This window comes from Trachemys scripta, chromosome 16, assembly GCF_013100865.1.
Source record: "Trachemys scripta elegans isolate TJP31775 chromosome 16, CAS_Tse_1.0, whole genome shotgun sequence".
Classification (NCBI taxonomy): domain Eukaryota; kingdom Metazoa; phylum Chordata; order Testudines; family Emydidae; genus Trachemys; species Trachemys scripta.
Genome location: NC_048313.1, coordinates 6,295,795 through 6,319,514, shown reverse-complemented (window position 1 = coordinate 6,319,514; position 23,720 = coordinate 6,295,795). Strand labels below are relative to the sequence as shown.

The 23,720-nt window shown below is 56.5% G+C and overlaps 2 protein-coding genes across 3 annotated transcripts; one reads left to right on the top strand and one right to left on the bottom strand.

Moving 5' to 3' along the window:
- Window positions 1-415: 415 nt before the first annotated feature.
- On the top strand, window positions 416-5,959 carry LENG9 (leukocyte receptor cluster member 9). 2 transcript variants are annotated; one of them, XM_034793078.1, is made up of 2 exons: window positions 416-936; window positions 1,932-5,959. In XM_034793078.1, the coding sequence occupies exons 1-2, from the start codon at window positions 863-865 to the stop codon at window positions 3,226-3,228; spliced, it is 1,371 nt and encodes a 456-aa protein (XP_034648969.1). In that variant the 5' UTR covers window positions 416-862; the 3' UTR covers window positions 3,229-5,959. The 2 variants fall into 2 exon arrangements, with proteins under 2 accessions (XP_034648969.1, XP_034648970.1); XM_034793079.1 differs by lacking the exon at window positions 416-936 and adding an exon at window positions 1,484-1,758.
- On the bottom strand, window positions 5,774-23,714 carry LENG8 (leukocyte receptor cluster member 8). The gene is made up of 15 exons (XM_034793076.1): window positions 23,397-23,714; window positions 18,822-18,993; window positions 17,928-18,032; window positions 17,543-17,656; window positions 16,487-16,736; window positions 15,066-15,201; window positions 13,154-13,339; window positions 12,566-12,880; window positions 11,819-11,953; window positions 11,193-11,478; window positions 10,405-10,506; window positions 9,516-9,584; window positions 9,034-9,163; window positions 8,360-8,567; window positions 5,774-6,933 (listed from the first exon to the last, which is right to left on the bottom strand). Exons 1-15 carry the CDS (start codon window positions 23,432-23,434, stop codon window positions 6,771-6,773), a joined length of 2,409 nt encoding a protein of 802 aa, XP_034648967.1. The 5' UTR covers window positions 23,435-23,714; the 3' UTR covers window positions 5,774-6,770.
- Window positions 23,715-23,720: the final 6 nt, after the last annotated feature.

Below are 23,720 nucleotides of genomic sequence, written 5' to 3'. Positions count from 1 at the left end.
GCCAGGACTCCTGGGTTCTATCCCCAGCTCTGGGGGGGCTGGTGGGGTAGAGCAGGGGGACCTGGGTGCCAGGACTCCTGGGTTCTATCCCCAGCTCTGCGGGGCTGGTGGGTTAGAGCAGGGGGAACTGGGAGCCAGGACTCCTGGGTTCTATCCCCAGCTCTGGGGGGGCTGGTGGGGTAGAGCAGGGGGACCTGGGTGCCAGGACTCCTGGGTTCTATCCCCAGCTCTGGGGGGGCTGGTGGGGTAGAGCAGGGGGACCTGGGTGCCAGGACTCCTGGGTTCTATCCCCAGCTCTGCGGGGCTGGTGGGTTAGAGCAGGGGGAACTGGGAGCCAGGACTCCTGGGTTCTATCCCCAGCTCTGGGGGGTTAGAGCAGAGGGGGCTGGGTGTCAGGACTCCTGGGTTCTATCCCCAGCTCTGCGGGGCTGGTGGGTTAGAGCAGAGGGGGCTGGGAGCCAGGACTCCTGGGTTCTATCCCCAGGTCTTTCACTGGCTCACCCCCTACTTTTCTAGATAGTCGGAATCCCCAGTGCTGCACCCTCCCCGGAGCCAGGATGACAGGAGCCGTCTGTCCAGCTCGCTTGGCTTGGGTCTGTCTGTCTGTCTTTTCCTCCTGAGACACCCTGCCTAGCCCCACAACCTTGTCCAGCCCCGCACTTCGCCCCCAGCTGGCCCATCCGGCTGAGATAGCATCCCCCAGTGGGGCCCCGGGCTCCCAGTCACGCTCTGTGAATTTCTTGGCAGCGGGTGATTTCCACTGTAAACAGATCGGGGGCCGGGGCCGGGGTGACATTGTCCAGGAGGCCTGGCCGGCCCTGCCAGGGATATGGAGCAGCTGGGAAACTGATGCAACGTCAGCATGGCTGGCTGGGGGGCTTTCCCCTCCCGGGGGGCTCCCAGCCAGCCCCAGGGAGGGGACTGGCAGGTTCGGAGGTGGGGAATGAGGCACAGGGCATTTTCTCTGGGGGAGGGGAGAACCAGGACACCTGGGTTCTCTCCCTGGCTCTGGGAGGGGAGTGGGATCAGGTGGTTAGAGCAGCGGGGGCGTTGGGCACCTGGACTCCTGGGTTCTTTCCCTGGCTCTGGGGGGGGGGGGGGGGCTGGTGGTTGGGGGGGGGGGGGGGGGGGGGGGGTTGGGCGCCCGGACTCCTGGGTTCTCTCCTGCCCGCTGGGTGGGGTTACAGTTCAGACACTGGGTGAGAGGACGGTTATGCCTTATCTCAGTATCTTTCCTGCCTCGGACTGACGCCGCGTCCCGTAGACAGTCGCTATGTAGGGGAACATTAGTGTTGTCAAGGAAGTTGGCAAGGGTGGGGCTGGTAACGGGGCCAGGACTGTGACAAGCAGGGCTCTCGGCTCTGGACTTGGGAGCCAGGATAGGCTCGGGGAGAGGAGTGGGGTCTAGTGGGAAGAGCGGGAGCGAGGGCTGGGAGCCAGGACTCCTGGGTTCTATGCTGGCTCTGGGAGGGGAGTGGGGTCTGGTGTTAGAGCAGGGGGGGCTGGGAGCCAGGACTCCTGGGTTCTATGCTGGCTCTGGGCTGGGCTAAGCAGGAAATTACTCATTCACCATGGACACTCTTTGCCCCCTGCTGGAGGCCTGGGGTTTAGAGCCATAAAAATTCACCGCCTTTCCCAGCAGCCCTTGCAGCTCCCTTTATAGTCCTGGGCAAGTGGACGGGTTGGGAGCGGCTGGAGCCCAAAGCAGGAAATCCTCCTCCGGGCCCGGCTCAGGGTCACCCAGCCCGGCAGGGGCAGGTAATTCCTGAGCGATGCAGCAGGGTCGGCCCAGGCAGCCTGCTCCCAGCGGGGTCAGGCCCCATTCCCTGCCCCCTGAGCCAGCCACTCCCTGCCCTGGGGCCGGGTGGGAGCCGGCGCTCCCTAGAGGGAAAGGCCCCGTCCCCTGTGCTAACTCTCTCTTTGCCTTGCAGACTGGACTCTGGTGACGCAATGGAGGGAAGGGGCCCGTCCGCTGGCGGAGATTTTTCTGCCCCCCCAGCCGACCCTGCAGGGGGAGCCCCGGACCCGGGCTCTGATGGGCCGGGGGTGACAGAGCCAGCCCCCACGCTCAAACACCCCTGCCGCTTCTTCTTGGCGGGCAGTTGCCGCTTCGGCGCCCGCTGCCGGAACCTCCACCCCGGCGCCCCGCCCGCCGCCCCCCAGCCGCCCCCCGAACCCCCCAGCAAGAAGCCCCTTGAGCGCCCCAGCAAGAAGCCCCCCATGAAGACAGCAGGGGACGTCGTCTCCCGCATCCTCTGGGACCGCCAGCTGCCGCCCGGCGAGTTCACCGTGGGCCACCTGGACCGCTTCTCCGGCGTGCGGGAAGACGCCTTCACGACCTTCTGCTGGGAGGACCTGGCGTCGGTCGGGCCGGAGGTGCTGGCCATACCCCAGCACAGGATCCAGTACTTCAAATATCGCGGCCGCGTGGTGTGGGACAAAGCCAGCCGGCTGGACGACGTCTTCGGCTCCACCGGGGGCGGCCGGACCATCCTGGAGGTGATGGAGGAAGAAGCCGGGCGCCAAGAGGCCGTGGGAATGGGGGACGGCGGAGCCGGGGTGCCGGAGGAGGCTGTAACTCCAGAGTACGAAGAGGAGGAGGATGTGGGTGAGCCAGGAGCTCAGAGCTGCCCCCCAGCAGCCCCCCGGCCTCCCCGCCCCACCCACTTTGTGGCCGCGCGCATCACCAGCCCGGAGCTGCGGGGTTCGGTGGCCCGGCTCCAGGAGGCCCTGAGCCAGGCCGACCCCACCGTGGCCGAGTTCTGCACCCCACTGGCCACCCTCCACCTCACCCTCTGCCTCCTCCAGCTGGATGGCGCTGCCGAGATGCAGGCGGCCGTCACCGCCCTGCGGGAGCTGCAGGCCGAGCACCGGCGCCTCCTGCCCCCCGCCCCGCTCCTGCGCTTCCGGGGCCTGGGCGCCTTCCGGGGCCGGGTGCTGTACGCCGCCCCCGCGCCCGGCCCGGAGCTGGCGGGGCTGGCCCACGCCCTGGAGCAGGGCTTTGCCTGCAAGGGGCTGACGGTCGTCCCGCTCCCGGCCCACGATTGTTTCCATCTCACCGTGGCTAAGATCCCGGCGGGCGGGGAGCCGAGGCTGAACCTGCCCCCGGAGCCTCCCGGGGAGGAGCTGGGGACCCAGGCGGTGGAATCGCTGTGTCTGTGCCAGGTGGGTGGGGGCAGACGGACCGATGGGTTTTACAGCACCCTCGTGGAGCTGGATCTGTACTGAGGGGGCCCCACGCCAGTCCCCAAATCCCAGCTCAGGATGTGGGGCTCTATTGACCCTTCTCTCAGGCCCCCTAATCAAGATTAGAGCGGGGGGGGGGGGCTGGGAGCTAGGACTCCTGGGTTCTATCCCCACAGCAGGAAGGGGGATGGGGCCTGGTAGTTATGGGGCGGGCAGGGCTGGGAGTCAGGACTCCCGGGTTCTACCCACACCTCTGGCAAGGGAGCGGGGTTGAGTGGTTAGAGCAGGGATGTAGGGAGCCAGGACCCCAGGGTTCTAGCCGCAGCTCTGGGAGAGGAGCAAGGTTGAGTGGTTAGAGCAGAGGCATCTGGGAGCCAGGACTCCTGGGTTCTAGCCCCAAGCTCTGCTCCCCCATTCACCTTGCCCCCATGCATATAATCCCCTTCCCTAGCATCTTCCAGCTTTTCTGAACCCCAAGGCATTCACCCAACCAGCCGCCACCAAGGAGGGCGTTCCTAGCTGAGATGCAGGACCCAGCCCTTTGTACAGCCTGCCTGGGGTGGGCTCTGGGACCTCCTCCTGTCTCCGGTCTGTTAGCCCTTTGCCAGCTGCCTCTCCCCACGGCAAAGGGCCCAGAAATTCAGTGTGCCAGGTTCCTGCCAAGGAAGTTCCACTCGCACAGGTGGAAGGCAAAGGGTCCAGGCTGGGTCTGTTCCCCTCACCCCTGTGGGTTTGCACAGGGAGTTGGGTAGAATTTGAGGCTCTTGGATCATTTTGCCCCACAGGACGGATGTTTCTTTTAAATAATTTTCTCTACAATCAACGGCAATTTTCACAGCTCCTTTATACCCAAGCTGGTAATAACCCGTCCCACGGACATAACCCTTCTCAAGCAGCTCTCGCTTTACTTCTCTCAACTCAAATTGCTGTAGCCAGAAACGGTCTTTCGTCGGCATGTGCGGACGGCGAAATTGGCATCTACCGCCGGGTCCCACTGAAAACATCTAACCCCTTCCAGCCTCTTGCTACGGATATGAACAGGCCGATCTGCAGGCTTTGCTGGTGCTAACAGAGGACTAGATTATCTGTTCTCGCTCGGGCAGGAATTAATTCACAGCAGAGGTAGGGACTTGTCTTCTACAGTTCAGACTGAGTGATGATTGATGAAGTGAGACATATATAGACACCTAAAGATGCAGAGAGTCCAGCAGGATTCACCAAACCAGCTTAGCACAATGAGGGTGACATGAAGTGGGAAAGTTCTTAATGTTTTCTCTGAATACTGGGTGGGTGCCTCCGTTTCCCCTATGCAGTTCTTAAGTATCTAGGTGGTGGGATAAGGGGGTGTGATTGTTGCAGAGCCCTAGAGGGCAGGTGTGATGGTGTCTGCACACAGAAGGGTCGATGCCCTGTCTGCTGGCAACTGATGGCCTGGGCCCCTCCCCTGCAAGGTGCCAACTGAAGGTGTTGGAGAACAAAGAGATCAGGTGGCCTCCTGGCCTGGGAAAGAGACAAAGGCCAGCGCAGGGGCTGGCTGGGGAAACAGATGGAGGCCCAGATGGGGGTCTGGGCTTCCCACCCCGCAAGATGGACCTGACTGAGGGGTCCTGTTCTCTGTACCTACAAGCTCTGTCTGGGACTGTGTTCCTGTCATCTAATAAACCTTCTGTTTTACTGGCTGAGAGTCATGGTGAATCGCAGGAAGTGGGGGGTGCAGGGCCCTGAGTCCCCCACACTCGGTGACAGAGGGTTAAGCAAGTCCGGCACCTAGGGCCACTTTATGCCACATTAGGCATCTGTCTGCATCTTTCAGCATCTAAATCCCTTTGGAAATGTGGCCCCGAGCGATTTGCCCAAGGTCACAAGCACTAGGGCAAACGCCAGCATCCCAAGTCCCACATGAGATCCCCTGATCCAGCCTCAAAAATAGACAGGGGCCCGAGGCGTTTCTTCCTACGTTTGTCGTTTTTATTAATTTTCAATTTCGAGAAAAATACTCCTCAAAAAAGGAAAAGTTTCTGGAAAGAAAAAAAAAGAGCATTTGAAATCCAGCTATTCATGCTGTCGAGTGCACATCAGAAAGTTACATATGTCCAACAAAAGAAAGGAAGGGGGAAGGCTCGGGAGGAGAATGAGATGCTAAAGAGACTATAGGAAGAAAGGAAAAAAAATAAAAATAAAAAGACAAGTAAACTGAGGGCGGGGAAAGGGAAGGGGATGGATCATTACCAAGTTACCTGTAAAGAAACTGAGGAAATGGGGGGGGGGGGGAAATAATAAATAAAAATCAACTAAACTGAGCATAGACAAAAAAAACTCCAGGACATAGAAACGGTGAAACTTAGACGTGATTGGAAGATTTGCTGGCGACTGGTTGAATCCATTAGCGGAGGGACGACCAATTCCCGGCAGCTGTGTGATCTGCATCACCCCAATTTCACTCTCTGCATCAGGTTCCCCCGATTCTTACAATGTCTCTAAGCAACAGTCTCTGAGGCGGGGGGTAGAGCCGATCGGGGCTCGATCTTTCGGCTTTCATTCTCCGCCGCTGCTCTCTCTTTCTTTTCTCTTTTTGCCCAGATGTGCCTTTTTTTTTTTTTTTGGCTTTCTTTCCAAGGCTGGCCAAAAAGCTCAGAAGCAGGGGTAAGAGAGAAAGAGAAAACTGAGACAACGTTAGTTTCAGATCAAGGTGGAAATATACACAACATCCAACAAAAGATCTACTCTTAAAAAAAAAAAAACCCCCAAAAAACCCCCAACAATGTCAACAAAAGAAAAATCACATCCCGACCTGCTAAAGTTTATAATTAAAAAAAGTAGAAAAGATACTTTACAAAATACAATGGATTTATCTCCTTATTTACATCATAGAAGGGTGGGGTTCTGTACAGCATATCCTGAAGAAATATACACAGAGAAATCACATTTCCAAGAAGAGATCAGCATTGCACAGAGGAAATGGTTTCCTTGGCTTTTAAAGTGCCAGGAGGATCTAGACTACAGTTCTGGAAAAGATTTCCAGACCGGCCGGCTCTAGACGTTTGCTTCCTGTTGCTAGGGTGGTTTAACTAGGCAGCCCAGCTAAGCTCTGGGTTTTTCTTTCCTTCCGGAGTTCACTTCCGATTGCTCCGGGCGGGAGGAAAGGAAAGAGTGTTGCGTTTCGTAGTTGATTCCTCCCGACACCATATACACAGATCGGTGGGGGTAGGGGCGGTTCTTCGAACACGGGCGTGCGTGCGCCGAGCCGAAGACTGAGGTGGCGCGGGCTGGCATGGCCGAACGGGACAGCGGTCATGCCAGGTGAGGGCATTTTGCTGCGGAGGACAGGCTGACCCTCCCCGCCCCAGTGCCCCCAAAGAACGATCCGCTGGCAAGAGACTAAAGAAAAGCGTTAACATCGCGTGGGCCCCTGCCCGGCACGCCATGGAGGAGCTGTCCAGCGGCCGTCCGGCTTACCCTCGTCCGTCTGCGGAGGTGCGTGGGGGCAGGGGGCATGCCCCGGTGGCTGGCCTGTGGCACACACCGAGCCGCCATTACCCTTTGGTTGCGATTAGAGGGGGGGCTTTGGAGCGGGGAGGGAGAGGTTAGAAGTTGGCCAGGACTGCTAAGCTCTGCCTGCAGTCAATCTTGGTTGCGTCGGTGCCCGTGTACACCAGGGACAGAGCGGCTAGGAAGAGCTGGCACTCCTCCGCAGCCTCGAAGGCCAGCTCGGACTGAACGTAGGAGACGGGGAGCACCGGGCGGAAACTGAAGGAAACAAAACGAAACAAATAAACAAAACCCACCAAGGAACAGGGCGGGAAAAACGCAGCAGGAGGCAGGTTAGGACAAGCACAGACTGAACCACCACCTAATGGATCTCGGCCCCAGGGATGTAGCCAGTACACCCCTCCACCTCAGATCTGCCCCCCACAACACCCTGCCCCATTAGATCTGACCCCACACCACCATTTCCCCCTGGACCTGACCCCCCAAACAGCCTGCACACACACTCCCCCCCAGCCCCGCAGCTCTGATCCCCCTGCCCTTCCCAGACCTGACCCCCAGGCAGCACCCCACAACAGAGATCACAGCCAAACGGGTAACTGCCTGCCCCAAACCGCTAGCTCCCACCCATCACCGCCATCAGTTCGGTTGCCTGCACCCCCCACAGCAACCATCCGCATCCCAGGTCAGGCGGTGGGTAACAGATACCTCCTTCCCCTCACACCCATGCTCTTCGGGGGGGGCTGCACCCCATGCCCTTAAGGAGCAGCACGAGGTCCTGGTTTTGAGAGCAGGGAAGGCAGCTGCCCTGGGGCACGATCTGACTGCTAGAATCTCCCTGTGTGGCCAGGAGACTCTCCTACGGTGGCCCCTTAGGCCACTCCCAACCCTCCCCCGTCCTCTGGCCGCCCTCTCTAGCTTTGCCCTTGTTCCCCCCAGCAGGAAGTTTGCCTCCTCCACCGCATCTCAGCGGGAGAGGGAGGGCAGCCAAGCCTCCCCCGCTCCAGGAGGGAACCACCAGCACTTTCCGAATCAGAACGGAGAAGGTTTCAGGAGATCTGACCTCCAGAAAAGTGCCACCATCCAGCACAACGGGATCGCCCACCACCAGTCCTGTCTGGGGGCTACAGCACTAGGACACCTGGATCTGCCACCCCTTGGCAAGGTGCCAATGTTGATCTCCCACAAATTAAGCCCCCCACGCCCGGAAGAGTCGCTGCCGGGCTGCAATCCCCTGCCTCAGCCCAAGCCAGGCTGGTCCCAGCTCCCCGCTTCGAGCCACGGGCTGCCCAGCATCTGGGCACGGAGCAGAGACGAGTCCATGACGGGGGCCCCGCTGCACACTGGCTACGTTCTACTTACCTGCCGGATGGAGACGACTGCTCAGAACCAGAGGGGCTGGTTAAGATCATGGACGACTCTCCCCCCGCCCCGAGCTAGGTCACCCCCCTTCCAGTGTGGGATCCTTCCTAACCCCTGCCCTAGCTGGCCAATCGGACACAGCCGTACAGTCGACCGGAGGAGAGGGAGAGATGTGACTGGATGCACCCACATCTCTACCCTGATTTGGACGGGAGGCGCCGGGCGCCTCCGGAGGACAGCGCTCAGCCCGCGAGGGGGCACCTCAGCCCAGCCGCCAGGCAGGGGGTGAGGTTAGCGGGCGGGGCGCCCTCCCGGCTCGACATACGTTTTGATCATGGCTTTGAGCGCCGCCTTCCTCTCCCGCTCGGCGAACTTGTCGATGAGGTAGCCGGACATGCAGGGCGCCTGGCGGTACAGCCTGAAGAAGCGGTGGTAGTTGGACAGGGCCCAGGCGGCGCGCAGGGCCAGCGCGTGGGCCACGCAGGGGTCCGCCTTCAGCTCCTTGGTCAGGTAGGCCAGCTCCGTGGTGATGTCTGCAGGGGAGGGGAGGCAGGTGGTTACCGCAGCTGGCCACAGGCCCGTTCCCAGCCCTGGGGGCGCTGCAGAGCCAGGTCGGTCTCCTGGCACTGTCTGGGAGGCTCTCCATATCAGATGGCCATTTTCATTGGCTCTTTGGGGGCCTCTATGGCTCAGAATCCCTGGGGAGTCCTCCAAGGCTCACCATAGAGCGCAGACTGGAGCAGGGTGACGGATAGAGTGGCACTTATGTAGGCAACCACTCTAGGCACAGCTCTGCAGCCAAGGGGGGACCCCACCCAAGGGCTGTGCATCCCCGATCTGTGGCCAAGGGCTGAGCTTGGGGAGGGGAAAATGACACCCTCTAGGGCAGGATCTCTATGGTTAGGGAATGTGGGGCCAGCAGCCAAGGAGGCTCTGCATATTTATACTGCATGGGCCTTCCCCTCCCGTCCCCGGCCAGGGCCTGCCCGGCTCGCTCACCGCTGGAGTTCTTGGTGAAGATGTAATAGAGGATGCGGTAGGCGGTGAACTCCCCCACGTTGCCCGGCAGGTTCTCCGTATAAAGAGACTTGAGCTGGGTCTGGCACTGGTTGAATTCCTCATGATCTCCCTGGGGAGAGACGGGAATTCTTGTTATCGGGGCGGGGCCTGACTCACCCAAAACGCATTACTGAGGGATTGGGGAGAGAACCCAGGAGTCCTGGCTCCCAGCCCCCCCTGCTCTAACCACTAGACCCCACCACCTCCCAAAGTCAGGGATAGAACCCAGGAGTCCAATTGGATGCTCAAGCCAACTTGCCCTTTTTTGCACCCCTTACACCCGGCCCATTCCACATTGCCTCCAACGCTCAAGTTTTATCTCAGCCGACAGACATCCCCCCCTGCCCGCCTCCCCCGACAGCCGCCCCTCCAATGACGGAGCGAGCGTGCAGTCGACAACCCAGATGCCCACCCCTCCTCACCTTCTCCAGCGCTATCCGGGCATGGGTTTCGTACACCTCCACCGTGAACTCCGTGCGGATGCCCTGAACCTGCATGGAGCGGGAGAGACTGGTTACTCCAGACACAAGCAGGGACCCCCCATGCGACGGGACGATCCCTGCGTTATCCAGGTCGGATTCAAACACAACCCCCTCCCCCGGTGATGAGCGTCCTGCCACCAGACTGTCCCATGGAGCCGCTTCTCCTGTACCAAGAGTGGCAGAGGTCGGGGGGCCTCCGAGGGGCCACCTTAAGAACTCTGACTAGCTGCTCCCGCAGCGGTGCCAACAGGGCAGGCCAGCGAGGTGGGCAGCTCCGGAGAGTGAGGACAAGTTAACCCCACGGCCAAGGAGTCAGCGCTGGGGGATCCGAGGGCCGGGAGGAAGAGGTTGTACACACAGAATATAGTGAGACAGTAACGTATGAAGCCACCTGTCTAGGAAGGGAGAATTCCTCTCCCGACGCAAGACAGGAAGTTGCTTGTAGCTGCCACCAATTTTGAATGAGGTCAAACAGCAAGTGAAGTACGGTTGGATAAGAGAACCCAGGAGTCCTGGCTGCCAGCCCTCTCTGCTCTAACCACTGGACCCCACTCTCCTCCCAGAGCTGGGGAGAGAACCCAGGAGTCCCAAGTCGCACCATGTCCAGTCATTTAGGGCTTGTCTATATGGAGACGTTAACCAACACGGATAGCAGCAGAATGATCCAGCGTGAACTCGTGTGGACACCCTAGACTGGAGTCGTGACTCTGCATCCAAAGCGGCTGGTTTCCCGGTGTAGAGGGGCCCTCGGAGGAAGGCCTTTGCCAAGGTCCATTTTTGCAGCTCAGTTCCCCGTGGACCCCTCCCGGGGGAGGGGCGGGCAACTCACCGTGAGGTCCTGCCGGATGGATTTCATCTGCTCGCAAGCAAAGGCATAATCCTGCTTCTCCTTCCAGTGCGACTTCACCATGGACAGGGATTTCTTCAGCACCTGGGGACGTAGAGCGCCTGGGTGAGCAGGGGACGCGAGTGAGAGCGGCGACACCCAGGGGACAGCAGCGCCCGCACTAGACAGGGCAGCGTTAGTGTCCTGGCTGTCATGGGGAGCAGACCTCAGCTCCCAGCCCCAGTGCTTCACGAGACAGCAGGCCGCGAAGCCAGGCTGGCCTGCGGGCCGGCTGATCGCTGCTTTGGAGGGGTGCACCTTTGGGGGGTGATGACCATAATGCTAGGGGCTGCCTGGACCCCAACCCGAGATCAGCCCCCAACCCAGATCCGGGGCCCACCCTCACCCAGCTTCCATATGTGGGGTGCTACCTAGGCAGAGTCCCCCACTGGAGTATGACACAGACAAAGCCTGGGAGGGGAAACTGAGGCAGGAAACAGGATGTGACTTGCCCCCCCCCAGGCATCCTGGACACCAGTCCGGCGCTCTGTCCACTAGTGCCCGATGGCACCAGCAGAGTACCAGGCCTGCCAGCTTTCACGTGGCACAGAGCATTAGCTCCTCGCCTTGCTGGTTCACTGGATACCCTCAGAGCTGTGATCTCAGCTGGGACACCTCCTCGGCTCCCAGCATTATGTTCCCCCCACCCCAATCCCATCTGGGGCCCCTGGCCTGATGGGGCCTGCCCCGGGGCACTCCAGTAACCCCAGCGGAGGCTGCCCGGCGCTCACCGAGACAGGCCGGACGGTGGAGGGGTCTGGGGCGCACGTGAGCCGTAGGTAGTGCTTGGTGATCTCCTGACAGGTGCCCATAATCTTCAGCTCATTCCAGTCCAGGCTCTCCGAGCCGGCAGGGTCCAGGCTGTTGATGGACAAGATGAGGGGCTCCAGACGCAGCTTCTTGGAGTGGCCGTGCTGGAAGCGGGCCGCCCGCCGCTGCTTCTTGAACTCCTTCTCAGGGTCCTCGTAGTCCATGGCGTTCCGCCGGCGGTTGCGCTTGGAGGGGCCCTGGTCATGCCTGAAAGGGACGTGGCCGGGAGGCTCAGCACAGCAGCCAAGTGGAGGGGGCAGCAGATTTGCCCAGGATCACATGGCAAGTCTGTGGGAGGAACTGGGATAGAACCCAGAAGTCCTGACTCCCACTCTGCCCTTGCTCCAACCCACTAGCGCCCATTCCCCACCGAGAGCCCAGGAGAACCCAGGAGTCCTGGCTCCCCGTCTGCACTCAAACTCTGCTGGTTTGGACAGCGACGCCACGGACTGACCTGAAGCTAAGCCAGGCTGGTCCCGACCCCGAGAGCCCCCCACCTAACCACTTCCTGGCTGGCGCGCCTAAGACCGGGACGCGGCAGGGTTACCTTTTACCCCTCTGCATCCTCATGCGGCCCCGCTCCATGTGCCCCCCTCGGCCGCGGTTTTTCGGCGCACTCCTGCGGCTGGCCAGGCGGCAGTCGGTGCCGGAGAAGGAGCTGTCGGAGTCCGAATGGGAATCGCTGCCCGAAAGAGGCAAGGTTAGAGCCCGGCATCTCAGCCCTGCCCCCTTCCCCCGAAGGGCCTGCCCACAGCAATCCTGGGGCCCTCTCCACCCCTCCTCCAAGAGCCAGTCCAGGGCTCTTCCCCCGCTGCCCCCCCCAGTCTCCTGCATGGGGGGGGAGGGGGGGAGAGCTCCCCCTGAGGAGGAGAAGCACAGGCAGCTCTCCCCACTCCGAGCAACAGGCTCAGGCTCTCTGCAGACTCAGGCAGGCGTCGCTGTGCCAGTCACACTGGGGTCCCATTTCCAATGTTGTCTCCCCACCCACCAGGGCAGCAGGTTAACTTAGCTTTTCAGGGTCCTGGAGGGGCCCGAGGGGCTGAGCCAGTGGCGTGAGGGATACCAGCTTGGCTGGGCCTGGGGTGGGGAATACCAGGCTAGACAGGCCCAGGGGCCTGATTGGGGGGGGAGAGAGAAGAGAGACACGCCGGGTAGGACAGGCCCTGGGGTCTGATCTTGTTTCCAATCACATCCCGCCCTCAGGGTCTAGCTAGGGCTGTCTGAGGAGTCCACCCTCATGTATCCCGGTATTCTGGCTGGGCCCCCACGCAGCCCCGGCCCCGCAGCCCCCTACCTGCGCCGGAAGTGGCGGCTGGGCGAGCGAGAGGACGAGCGGGAGCGGGAGCCGGCGCTGGAGGACGAGCTGTTCTCCTTCATGAAGACGTTGCGGTTCCCGAATTTGGTGGGGAAGCTGTTCCCTCGGGCCCGGCTGGCCCCGCCACCCCCACCGCGCTGGGACTGGGAGCCCACCGCGCCGCCCCCACCGTTGCCCCTCTGCTGCTGCTGCTGCTGCGACAAGCCGGCCGGCATGGGGCCCCGGGGAGCGTGAAGCGAAGACATCTCCCAGCGCTTCTTCTTGGGGCTCTCAGCCATACTGTCCCTGCCCAGCCTGGAAGGGAGAGGGCACGTTACGAGAAGCGCCGCTGGGGGGTCAGAGCTCAGCTACCTGCTTCTTGGGGGGCTGAGATCACCCCTGTTTTACAACAGTGCCTACTCCCGACTGTATCTGGAGAACTCAGGAGTCCTGGCTCCCAGCCCGCTCTGCTCTAACCACTACATCCCACGGCCCCTCAAGAGCTGGGGACAGAACCCAGGAGTCCTGGCTCCCAGCCCCGCTCTGTTCCGCCACCCCAGCCCTCACCCCACCGGCACTGTGGCTCACCCCGGCAGCGGCTCCCTGCTCCAGTCGATGGTGTAGGCTGTGCCATCCTGCAGCCTGGCTTGCAGCACCTCTTTCAGCAGCTTCTCCGTGCGGTCCTTGTCCTCCTCCGACTCGCAGGCGGTGAAGCAGCGCTGGACGTATTCCTTCATGTCCTGGGGCCAGTCCTCTGGTTTGCCAGCGGACGAGCTGGGGGGGAAAGGACCAGAATAGAAGCCAGACATTAAAGACCCAGGGTGAGCCACTCAAGCAGGGTTTGGAAGGGGATATAAACTCCTGCAGTCCAGGGCACAGACCCGCCCCAAGCTGATGGGACTTATAGATCCCAAGATGGGGCAAACCTAGGCTAGATCAGGCCAGAAGATATGGGGATACGACATCCCATATTCTTCATTGAGATATGGTCATGATATGAATATGGCACAACTAAGATGTGTTTTATGCAGCATGGGTCATGTGAGGTATCATTGGAAAGGTTCTGATTTACTGAATAGGATTACCCAATTTGTACGCATGGATCATTTCTGTATCTGAAGTTGGGAATACTGACTATGTAACAATTACAACTGTGTGTACACCCTGGGAACGCCCACCAGACAGTACGCAAACAGCCTGGATGGGCCATTAGGAAGGACAATCCAACTTTGAAGATACGAATCTCCCGTCTTCCCAGAAGTTTCCTTAGATGCTGCTCTGACATTACAGGGTCAGGTGATCATGTCACCTGGTACTAGGCTCCATCTTGGGCTTCTAGTGTTTTTCCATTAGGAGTGGGTGGGGGTCAAACAAGGAAACAAAGGATTCCTGCCATATGCAAATCATATTTAAGGCCGGGGAGTGAGTTAATCTTGGTTCTTCTCCACTGCCTCCTTGCCCAAGAAGGGAGACTGCTGAAAACACCTGAAGAAACAAAGGAACTAAGCTGGGGGGGGGGTGGGGCAGGGGCTGAGCCCAGGCGAGAAAGGTCTGGCCTGTAATAGGAATCCCTGGAGATTTAAGCTGCCAGCAGTGCAGTTTACCTTCAAGAAACTCTGCAACCCGCTTGAAACAACATTTACGGTGAGAAATTATTTGTAGTCAGTATTCAGCTTAGTTTGCGTGTTTTGTTTTATTTGCTCAGTGATCTGCTTTGTTCTGTTTGCTGTCTCTTAAAATCACTTACCATTTACCTTTTGTGTTTATTCTGAAACCCGGTTTGTGCAATTCATAACCGGGGAGGGGGTAAAAAGCTGTGCAGATCTTCCTCCCCATTGAGGGAGGGAGCGAATGTCATGAGCTTATACCGTATAGATCTCGATACAGCATAAGACCATATAATTTTGGGTTTACACTCCACAGGGTGTGTGCAACAGAGTGCCGGGCAACTCCCCGAGCTGAGTCTTCCCACACAGAGCTGACTGCAGACTCTGTGTGAGTCCACAGCTGAGTGCGTGTGTGTACAGCAGGACAGTGTGAAGGAGCCCAGGCTGGTGGAACGGGCGGGCTCAGTGGGACCCCAGTACAACAGATACCACCCGATCACGAGAGCAACTATTAACGCTGTTGGACAAGGCACTGGGAAGCCCCCAACTGGAGTCCTGTGTCCCATTTCGGGCACCCCAGGGTTTTTCCAAAGCCAGGAGGCACCGTTGTGATCATCTAATCTGATCTCTTTAACATAGACCAGAGAACTCCCTGGAAATAATTCAAGGAAGAGGAATCCAAGCCAGACGGGCAGAGAAGGGCTGCTAGGATGAACAGGGGAGTGGAGAGCTGATCTTATGAGAAACTTTGCCCACGGGGAGTTTAGGGGCAGGCTGGGATTCTAACTCCGCTGTCGCTCCCAGCCCTGCGTCGCTTCCCCCTTTATAGACCAGCCCACCTCCCTAAGGGGTTGAGTGTGACTGACGGAGCGGCAGGGGAGTGAGACACATACCCTTGGTTGTGATGTTTCTCCGAGTTCTGCTGCGGCCCGAAGTTGCCGTGCTGGTCCGAGGCCCCGAAGTTCTGGTTCGTTAACACGAAGGGGCGTTTCTGGATGTTGAATTTCAGGCCGCCGGCTCCAGGGGCTTCTGCTGAGACAAGGGAGAAGTTTACCGGATGGCTCGAAGCAGGAGGTGAATTCCGAGTTTATTAAATCCTTGGATTTGAGGGACTCACTCGAGATCAAGCCCCCAAACTAGATACACGGGACCCCAACATCTGTTGGACTTGATTTAAGCCAATCCACCATCTCTCTAATTTTACTTGGAAACAGAATCTCCTTAACTGCTATGTCGTCTTGCTGGGCTGATGCTAAAACCCCTGTATAAACAGCCCTATGTCCCATCCCAGAGGTGGCTTCACCTCTGCATCAGGCGAGGGACCCCTGTATAACCAGTCCTGTGCCCCGCTACAGAGGTGGCTGCATCTCAGCACCAGGACAAGCATCTCTGTATAGCCAGTCCCACGCCCCACCCCAGAAGCGGCTGCATCCAAACACAGGGCAAGCAATACAGGAGGGGAGGGGAGTGCCTCTAGAGAGAAGGCAGAAGGCTAACACACTTGATGCCCCTTAGAGGAAAGTCTCCATTGCAGAGCACGCCCCCATGAGGAGGGAAGGGGTATTAGTCGTTTTGACAGACTGGGAACAAGCACAAAGCGCTGATACGCTCTGAAGAGCTGTGTACGCGGCTCTGTGTTTATTATGTCTCTATTTAGGATCGCCCGAGCTCATTTATAAGTCGAGAGATGCTTTTCCTCATCACCAGGGCCACAAACTTCACCTGGGCTCTGAAAGTTACGCTGGGCCCCCAACTCTCACGTTCGCCACCAGTAAAGGGTCGGTGACAGGAACCTTGTCAACAGCTGGGATGTTGCACGAGCCAAAATACAGTCCTGCTCCCAGTGCCAGAGCGGGGCTGGCTCTGTGCTGCCAACAGGGTGAGCGACTGATCTGAGACCCACTCCAGTTCATCCAGCCACTCAGCTGAGGAGAGCGAAATAGAGCCCAGGAGACCCGACACCAGTCTCCCCCACCCTGCTTTAACCCGTAAGAACTACCCAGAGCTGGGAACAGAATCCAGAAGTCTTAGCTCCCCACCCTAACCACTAGAACACGCTCCCCCAGGATGGCTGGGTTCTGTTCCTGCCTCCCTGCCCCCTTCCCCTTGCTCTAACCCACCAGACCCAGGGATAGAACCCAGGAGTGCTGGCTCCCAGCCTCCCCTGCTCTAATCCCCTAGTATCCCACTCCCCTCCCAGAGCTGGGGACAGAACCCAGGAGTCCTGGCTTCCAGATCCCCCGGCTCTAATCCTTTGACCCCTCCCAGGCCTGGTACCCAGGAGTAGCCATTTGCACTCAGGACCAGGACTCACGTTTCATGCGGTTCCACAGCTGCTGCCCCTTCTTGGGCTTGGGCCCCTCTGAGTAGCCGTGCTGGCTGTAGGAGGCGCCGGAGGAGTTCTGCTGCAGGTGCTGGCCCCCGGACGAGCCGCCCTGCTGCTGGCCCATGGCGCCCCCGGGGTGGTTGCCATGCTGTGGAGGCGGCTGCGGGGGATTGGAGGTGGCCATCTGCTGCTGTTGGTTGGGGTAGGCCATGCCTTCCTCCATGCCAGGGACCGGGGGCTGGAAGGGGGAGAGAGACGCTCTCAGTGGAGGGTGGCACACGACTGCCCTGCACAAGTGTCAAGGCCCGGTGAGAAGCAGATTATGGGTAGAGGTGTAGACAAACTGGCCCATCCCCCCTCCCAGATACACCAGTGTAGCCCCACGGCCTTCACGGGGCAAGGAGGGGGGAACTGGGCCAACAGCCATTTTCAGCCCGTCGTCTTAAGAATTGGGGAGCGGCCAAGGGTTACAAGCCCCCGGCTCAAGAGGAAAAGTGTGTACCTCAGTTTCTTGCCTGCTGTCATACAACCAGCAGGTGGCAGCCCTGACACCCAGTCCCTGTGCTCTACCCCACCCCCTCCCAGAGCTGGGGAGAGAACCCAGGAGTCCTGGCTCCCAGCCCCCCTCCCCCCCCACTCTAACCACTAGACCCCACTCCCCTTCCAGAGCAGGGGAGAGAACCCAGGAGTCCTGGCTTCCAGCCCCCCAATCTAACCACTAGACCCCACTCCTCTCCCAGAGCAGAGGAGAACCCAGGAGTCCTGGCTCCCAGCCCCCCCTCTAACTAGACAACACTCCTGCCAAGAGTCTCAAACAGAATCCAGTCACTTCTCACTCCTAGTCCCTCCTGCTCCAACTCCTAGGGAACATGGCACCTCTGAGCCAAGGACTGAACCCAGGTGCGCCAAGTCCTGTTCTAACCACTAGGCCACATCCTGACACGACTCCTGGCCCTGGGTGGGAGGAAAGAACCGAGCACTGTCCAGAAGGCCGGGCAGCGTGACCCCTGAGTGCTCTGCGAGGGCTGGGACATTGGGACCTACCTGGTTCACGTTCCCTTGGTGCTGGCCCGGCCCTTGTGGCTGCTGGGCCGTCGAAGAGGAATACGAGCCTGCGACCCCGTACTGGTTGGGGAAGCTGTAGCCTGGGTAGACGTTCTGCAGAGAAGAGCCCAGCCCCACAGTCGCATCAGGACACAGCACTTGGCAAGGGTTTTACAAATGCTGGCTAACCACACACCCCCCCCACACACACACGCCCTGCCCCCCGCAAAAGATATTAAAGGCTTCCAGCCCGTCCCAAAGTCAACTCCCACCGCCCAGCACCTCTCACGAGCTGATGCTAAGTCACTTAGTAAGAGATGAGCTGGGGCTAGACCCCAGAGCTCCTAAGAGATCACAAGCACAGGGCAGGGGATAAATCGCTCACCATTGGGTAACAGTAATTATAGGGGTATCCGAAGCTGTACGGCTGGTACCACTGGTAATATTGTTGCTGCTGCATAGCATTGGGGTCTCCTTGCTGGGCGGCATACTGCAGAGAAACACACGGGATCATCAGGAAAGGCAGTGACTAGGGAGCGCAGACGGGACCCCACTAGCCTTGCGCAGTGGCCGCCGTTAGTCCTCTGTTGGCTATCCCATGGTGCACTGCACCGGGTACCAGACCTCTGGATATGACCTGCTGCTGTGGCAGCAGGGGATAGCAACCCAGATTTTTCCCAGCATGCACCGATACACAATAAGGTAGCGCAGGACGTGTGCACACACGCAACACTGTCGATAGAAGACCGTGTCTAAAACCAGCGTGTGGACACAAGTCAACCGGGTCAGACGACAGACTGGAAGCTCACTGGGGGCTTTTTGTTCTGGGTTTGTACAGCAGCTCACACAACAGGGCCCCGATCCAGGGCTGGGGCTCCCGAGGGCAGCAGCCACGTAGATAAAGAAGAGCGAATGTGTCCAATCAGCAAGGTATAAAACGTAGTCATCCCAAGTGGTCTGAGGTGATTTGTGGTAACAGATGGGGGCCCTGCAGCGGTTGGAGCTGTCCATACACAAGACCATCCCTGCTCTAGAGAGTTTGACGATCTAAATGGACAAGACAGGCAGAGGAAGGGGACTGGAGGGTAAGCGACTTCCCCAGGTTCACCCAGCAAAGCCAGGTCTCCCAAGTTCCAGTCCTGGGCTCTATTGACTAGGTTACACTGTCAGCCCGTGAAACAGTATGATCCTTCTCTCGGGCACTGGGGCGGGGTAAGATCTCCGGGCACGCTGGTTCCCAGGAGACCAGAATCCCATCAAAAAGCGGGGGGCATGTTACCTGCGTGTTAGCTGGTCCGTTGTTGGAGCCCTTGCTGGTCCCAGAGGCGGCGTTGGCTTTGCTGATACTGGCCAGTGCCTGCCTGGCTTTCTCCCACTCAGGGTTCTCGTGTGCCTGCCCCTCCATGCTGTTTTCCCGGGCTGCGTTGTTCCCGAGATTGTACTGGGGAGCCCTGGACGTGTCAAGAGAAAGATGAGAGTTACGCTTGGAGCCTGGGAATGAATCCCCTTGCCCTGGCTGAACAGGTAAGGGTCAGCCCCAGGCAGTCGAGGATAAAGCAAGCTGCAGTTTTAGCTAAGAGCAGAAGGGAGGCAGGAGTGCCACCCAGAGGATAAATACAGCGATTCTCTTGGCAGGCACTCTACTGCACACACCTCAGCTCTTGCCGCTGTTCCCTCCTCCTCCGCACTAGGGTCTCCTGCTCACACACGGTAACTAATGAGGACACACTATGATGCTTATCTGCCCCCACTCCCTGCTGTAGTATCTAAGCACTTTGCAATCTTAATGTATTAATCCCCACAGCAGCTGCATGAGGCTGGGCAGGGCTATCGCCCCCATGCTACAGAGGGGAAACCGAGGCACAGAGAGGCTAGGAGGGAAAGGAACCCAAATCACTAGGTCCATCCTGCTCTGGGAGTCGTGTCTCCATGACCTCCCACAGCCAAACACGATATAGCCACTAGGAATTGGACTGAGATACTTCATTTCACACAGATCACCAAACTGCCAGAGGGGAGCAGCCTTCACCCATGAGATCCGGAGTCAAACTTAGACGTGTCTAGCTCTGTCCCTTACTGCCAGTCCCCTTCTCTATCCGACAAAGGCGCATACGCTCAGATAGTCCCATTGAGTCTGGTGTGGCTATTTCGCTCCCGGGCATCTAGTGTCTTTATGACAACACAAACAAGCTTTCGGCTTCACAGGTAAGTCAGAGGGCAACATTACAGGGTGTTATACCTCTGCCCTTCTCACCTGCATTTTGCTCATTAATCCACCTGCTGCCACAACTACTTCTATGCATCAAACCGCCGAGTGACTTTCAAAGAGCTGTCGATTTACTTTTTTAAAAAATAAAAAAGGAAATCGCTAAAAAAAATAAAAGAAGCGTGCTTCCCACTTCAAAATGACACGGCTTATTTTCAGTTGTCCAACATCTGGCAAGCCCCAGGGCTTAGAAAACACCCAGCTAAACTATGAAGAAAACTATACAAACTCATCTTGCTTGGCCAGGGAGAGGATATTTTAGGAAGCTGAGTAGAATGCCCCTAAACTGATCAGATTTCATACCAATGTTGTGTCGCCTTTTGCTTATAATGAAGGCATTAAGAGGTTTTATGGTAGAAATTCATGTCTTGTCTACCCAGTTCTTTCCTGAAAGACTCCATGGTTGACTGGATAAAAATCAATGATTATTTTTATTAAATCAGATTTTTTGATTATTTAAATTTTAATAAGGTTTACTTTTTAAAAATAAACCTGTTTAAAAGAAAATCTGAATTTAATACAAGATATGTTAGGCCTAAAGTAATTAGAAAATAAAACTGCTGAATCCATGAACTTCTACCAGAAAAACTTTGAGTTAAAGGCTGCTTTTCTATATAAAGAAAGAATCCGGGGAAAACATCTAACTTATGACATCAAACTTTATATATATGGCACAACAGTAATAACTAAGCAATAGAATAAATGGACACAAATCGGACATCAGGAATAGTAACATACAAAAGCCAGTAAGTGAATACTTCAATCTCCCTGGTCATTCTATTACAGATTTAAAAGTCGCTATCATTGAACAAAAAAACTTCAGAAACAGACTTCAAAGAGAAACAGCAGAACTAAAATTCATTTGCAAATTTAACACCATTAATTTGGGCTTGAATAGGGACTGGGAGTGGCTGGCTCATTACAGAAGCAGCTTTTCCTCTCCTGGAATTGACACCTCCTCATCTATTATTGGGAGTGGACTACATCCACCCTGATTGAATTGGCCTTGTCAACACTGGTTCTCCACTTGCGAAGTAACTCCCTGCTCTCCATGGGTCAGTATATAATGCCTGCGTCTGTAACTTTCACTCTATGCATCTGAAGAAGTGAGGCTTTTACCCACGAAAGCTTATGCCCAAATAAATCTGTTAGTCTTTGAGGTGCCACCGGACTCCTTGTTGTTTTTGTAGATACAGACTAACACGGCTACCCCCCGATACTTAACTAAGCAATATCTCATTCTCCTTTTTCCAACATACTAAAAATGTACAATTAATAATCTGAAAATATTAAGCTATATAATTGTTTAAATAAGTGTATATAGATATACTGTACACCCAAAGATAGCAAAAAGATTAACCACATCTACTGTAAAGGTGCTACATTTTAATGGTTCTGTCAACCAATGAGAGAACGCACCTTTCATAAAAAAAATAACTGAAGTACAAATGGAAAAGTTGATTTAAATTGATGGTTTAAATGGAGGCTTTCCACTTGGTGATTCAAATCATGATTGATATCTATCCATCCGGCTGGAGAACTGGCAGGACTATGACATCACAAGTACCAAGGTGACATGGGGAAAGTTAAGGCTTTGCAGGATTCTAAGCCAATGGCTAGGGGAAGATCTTTCCAGACTCTCTTTCCAACACTGATTTAACTCAAAACTGATTGTTAGAAGAAAAGATCTCTTTGACTCTTTATCTAATGCACCATCCTCCTGGTTTCATAAAAAAGGTTTTGACCCACACCATGATGGAGCACAAGACCCAGTGGCTGGACGTTAAAGCCAAACAAATTAGAAACGAGTCACAAATTTGTAACTGCAAGGGTCTGTGGCCAATGGAACAAACTCCCACAGGTTGTGCCGAATTGAATTCTCCATCTCTTGATGGTATCAAATCAAGACTGGATGCCTTTCTGGAAGACGCTTGTTTAGTTAAATGCAAGTTATTGGGGTCAGTAGAAGGGGAATTAGGGGAAATTCTATGGCCTGTTAAATGGGAGGTCAGGCTAGATGATTTAATGTTCGTCCCGGCCTTAAGAGTTTGCTAAGCTATGACTCGCTTGCCAACCGCATAAACCTCCCCCTCAAACACAGGTAAATCCCAATAAACAGTTAACGGTAAAAGAGATTTCTTTATACATCACAAAAGAAGAAAAAAAGGAACACCCTCAGTTTTCCTCCTACCCCCGACAACCTTTAAAACCCACAACACCCTGGTATGCAGCAAAACGATTCACATGTAGTTTTGAGGCCTTTAAAAAGGAACTGAAAATGTGTGTCCACTCTGGGAGGGTCCCAGCCTACAATGAGCTCAGCGAGGGACCTTCCAACAAAGTTGACAGGGGACCCACATGGGCCAAGTGGTTTTGCCTGCGGAGAATTCATAGCAGGACTGGAGCTCAGAACTTCACAGTGCTAAACGCAGCCATGCAAATCACGAATGTTACACTTAATACCAAAGTCAGCCAAACGACACTAGTTTGACAAGTTCTCATACTAAGGCAGTCTGCTTTGTGCTATATTTCTAAGCCTTTGACTTAATGTTTATGACAGAAAAACCACCCCCTAATGTGAAATCCACAGACCACTTAAAAGGTTTTACTGCAGCTCTTCAGCGATGAGCCCATTAATTTGCTTCTGGCTTCCTTGGTCACTCTGACTGGCTCTTTCAGATTTGTGCTCAGAATTTTTATCCTCACAGCCTCAGTACCAGTAAACATTTCAACTTACTGAAGCATTTAAAGGGGTTCACCCATCTACGCTAGTCACACTTGACGTAACAAAGATGCAGAAGACTTGTTTAGACACACAAGCTGGACCACTTTGATACCGGTATAATTAAAGTCGGTGCATTAACCTTCCCTAGCGTGGATGCAGTCATCAAGATGTTTATACGGGTATAGCTCATTCCCACACGAGGGAAATCAGCTATACTGGTGTAGCTGAATCCACCCGGGCATAACTATTTCAGCAATATCAATCGTACCCCTAACTGAAACAGCTATACCAGTAAAAAAAACCTGGCTTAACCCACCACTGCTCACCCCAACCTTGCTTTGCCCCATTTTCAAAGGCCGTGAGAAAAGATGGGCCTTTCCATGGTGCAGTAGAAAAAGACCCTCGACAAGGTCAGGGTCTTACATAGCAGGTGGCAACTCTCGCCTTAAAAAGTCAACATTCTCTTCCACGTCATTTTAAAATTATAACTACACAAGATGAGGATGATCCTGTGCACAGTGTCAGCCACTGTGTCCGGCTCGCTACAACGCACAGAGAACAAGGACCCGTTCCTGTCCCTTCTGAATCACTAGCTTATGTTCTGAAAGAGAAGATTCCTTTGTAGCTATTTGGTGACAAGACGATCCAGCCCGGCTAACTGACTAGGGCGTGTGGCAGCCTGGGAGAATAAGGGGAGCTTAGTTTGCTTTGGCCCATAAATCCAGGCTCCTGTCAAAAGAAGACAGTCCCTGCTAGAGACATTTCACTGCTTCCTCTACTCCCCTTCCCCACAAAAACCTCAACGCAGCAGTATATTAACGAGCAACCTGTTCCCACCCAAGCACCCAACATGCAAAGATCACCATTCAGAGGCCCGCTGGTCGCCTATGTTGGTCGCCATCGTTCAGTCGCTGGAGTGGGGGAAATCTGGGATTCTAGATGTCGCTCCCCGACCCGGCTCCGTAGACAGAACGCAGCCCCCCCGGGGCGCGCCCCTCTCTCGCGGTGCCGGGGGGCAGAGGAGAAAGTCACGGCAGCCTCAAGCCCGGTGCCTCCTGGGGCGGGAATCCAGGGGCGCCCCCCCCTTCGCGCCGTCTCGGCCTCCTGGGGGCTGGGGTGGGAACGCAGGGGGCCCAGCCCCACTGTCCAGGGCAGGAAACCGAGGAAGCTGGAAGGGCGTGCGCCAG

Coding starts and splice junctions, on each gene's coding strand:
- LENG9 (XM_034793078.1), top strand. CDS start 863: ATGGCTGGCTGGGGGGCTTTCCCCTCCCGGGGGGCTCCCAGCCAGCCC. Junction 937..1,931: donor GGGGACTGGCAGGTTCGGAG/GTGGGGAATGAG, acceptor TTTGCCTTGCAG/ACTGGACTCTGGTGACGCAA.
- LENG8 (XM_034793076.1), bottom strand. CDS start 23,434: ATGGCGACCAACATAGGCGACCAGCGGGCCTCTGAATG. Junction 16,737..17,542: donor ACCAAGGGAACGTGAACCAG/GTAGGTCCCAAT, acceptor TCCCCCTTCCAG/CCCCCGGTCCCTGGCATGGA. Junction 9,164..9,515: donor CCCGGATAGCGCTGGAGAAG/GTGAGGAGGGGT, acceptor GTCTCTCCCCAG/GGAGATCATGAGGAATTCAA.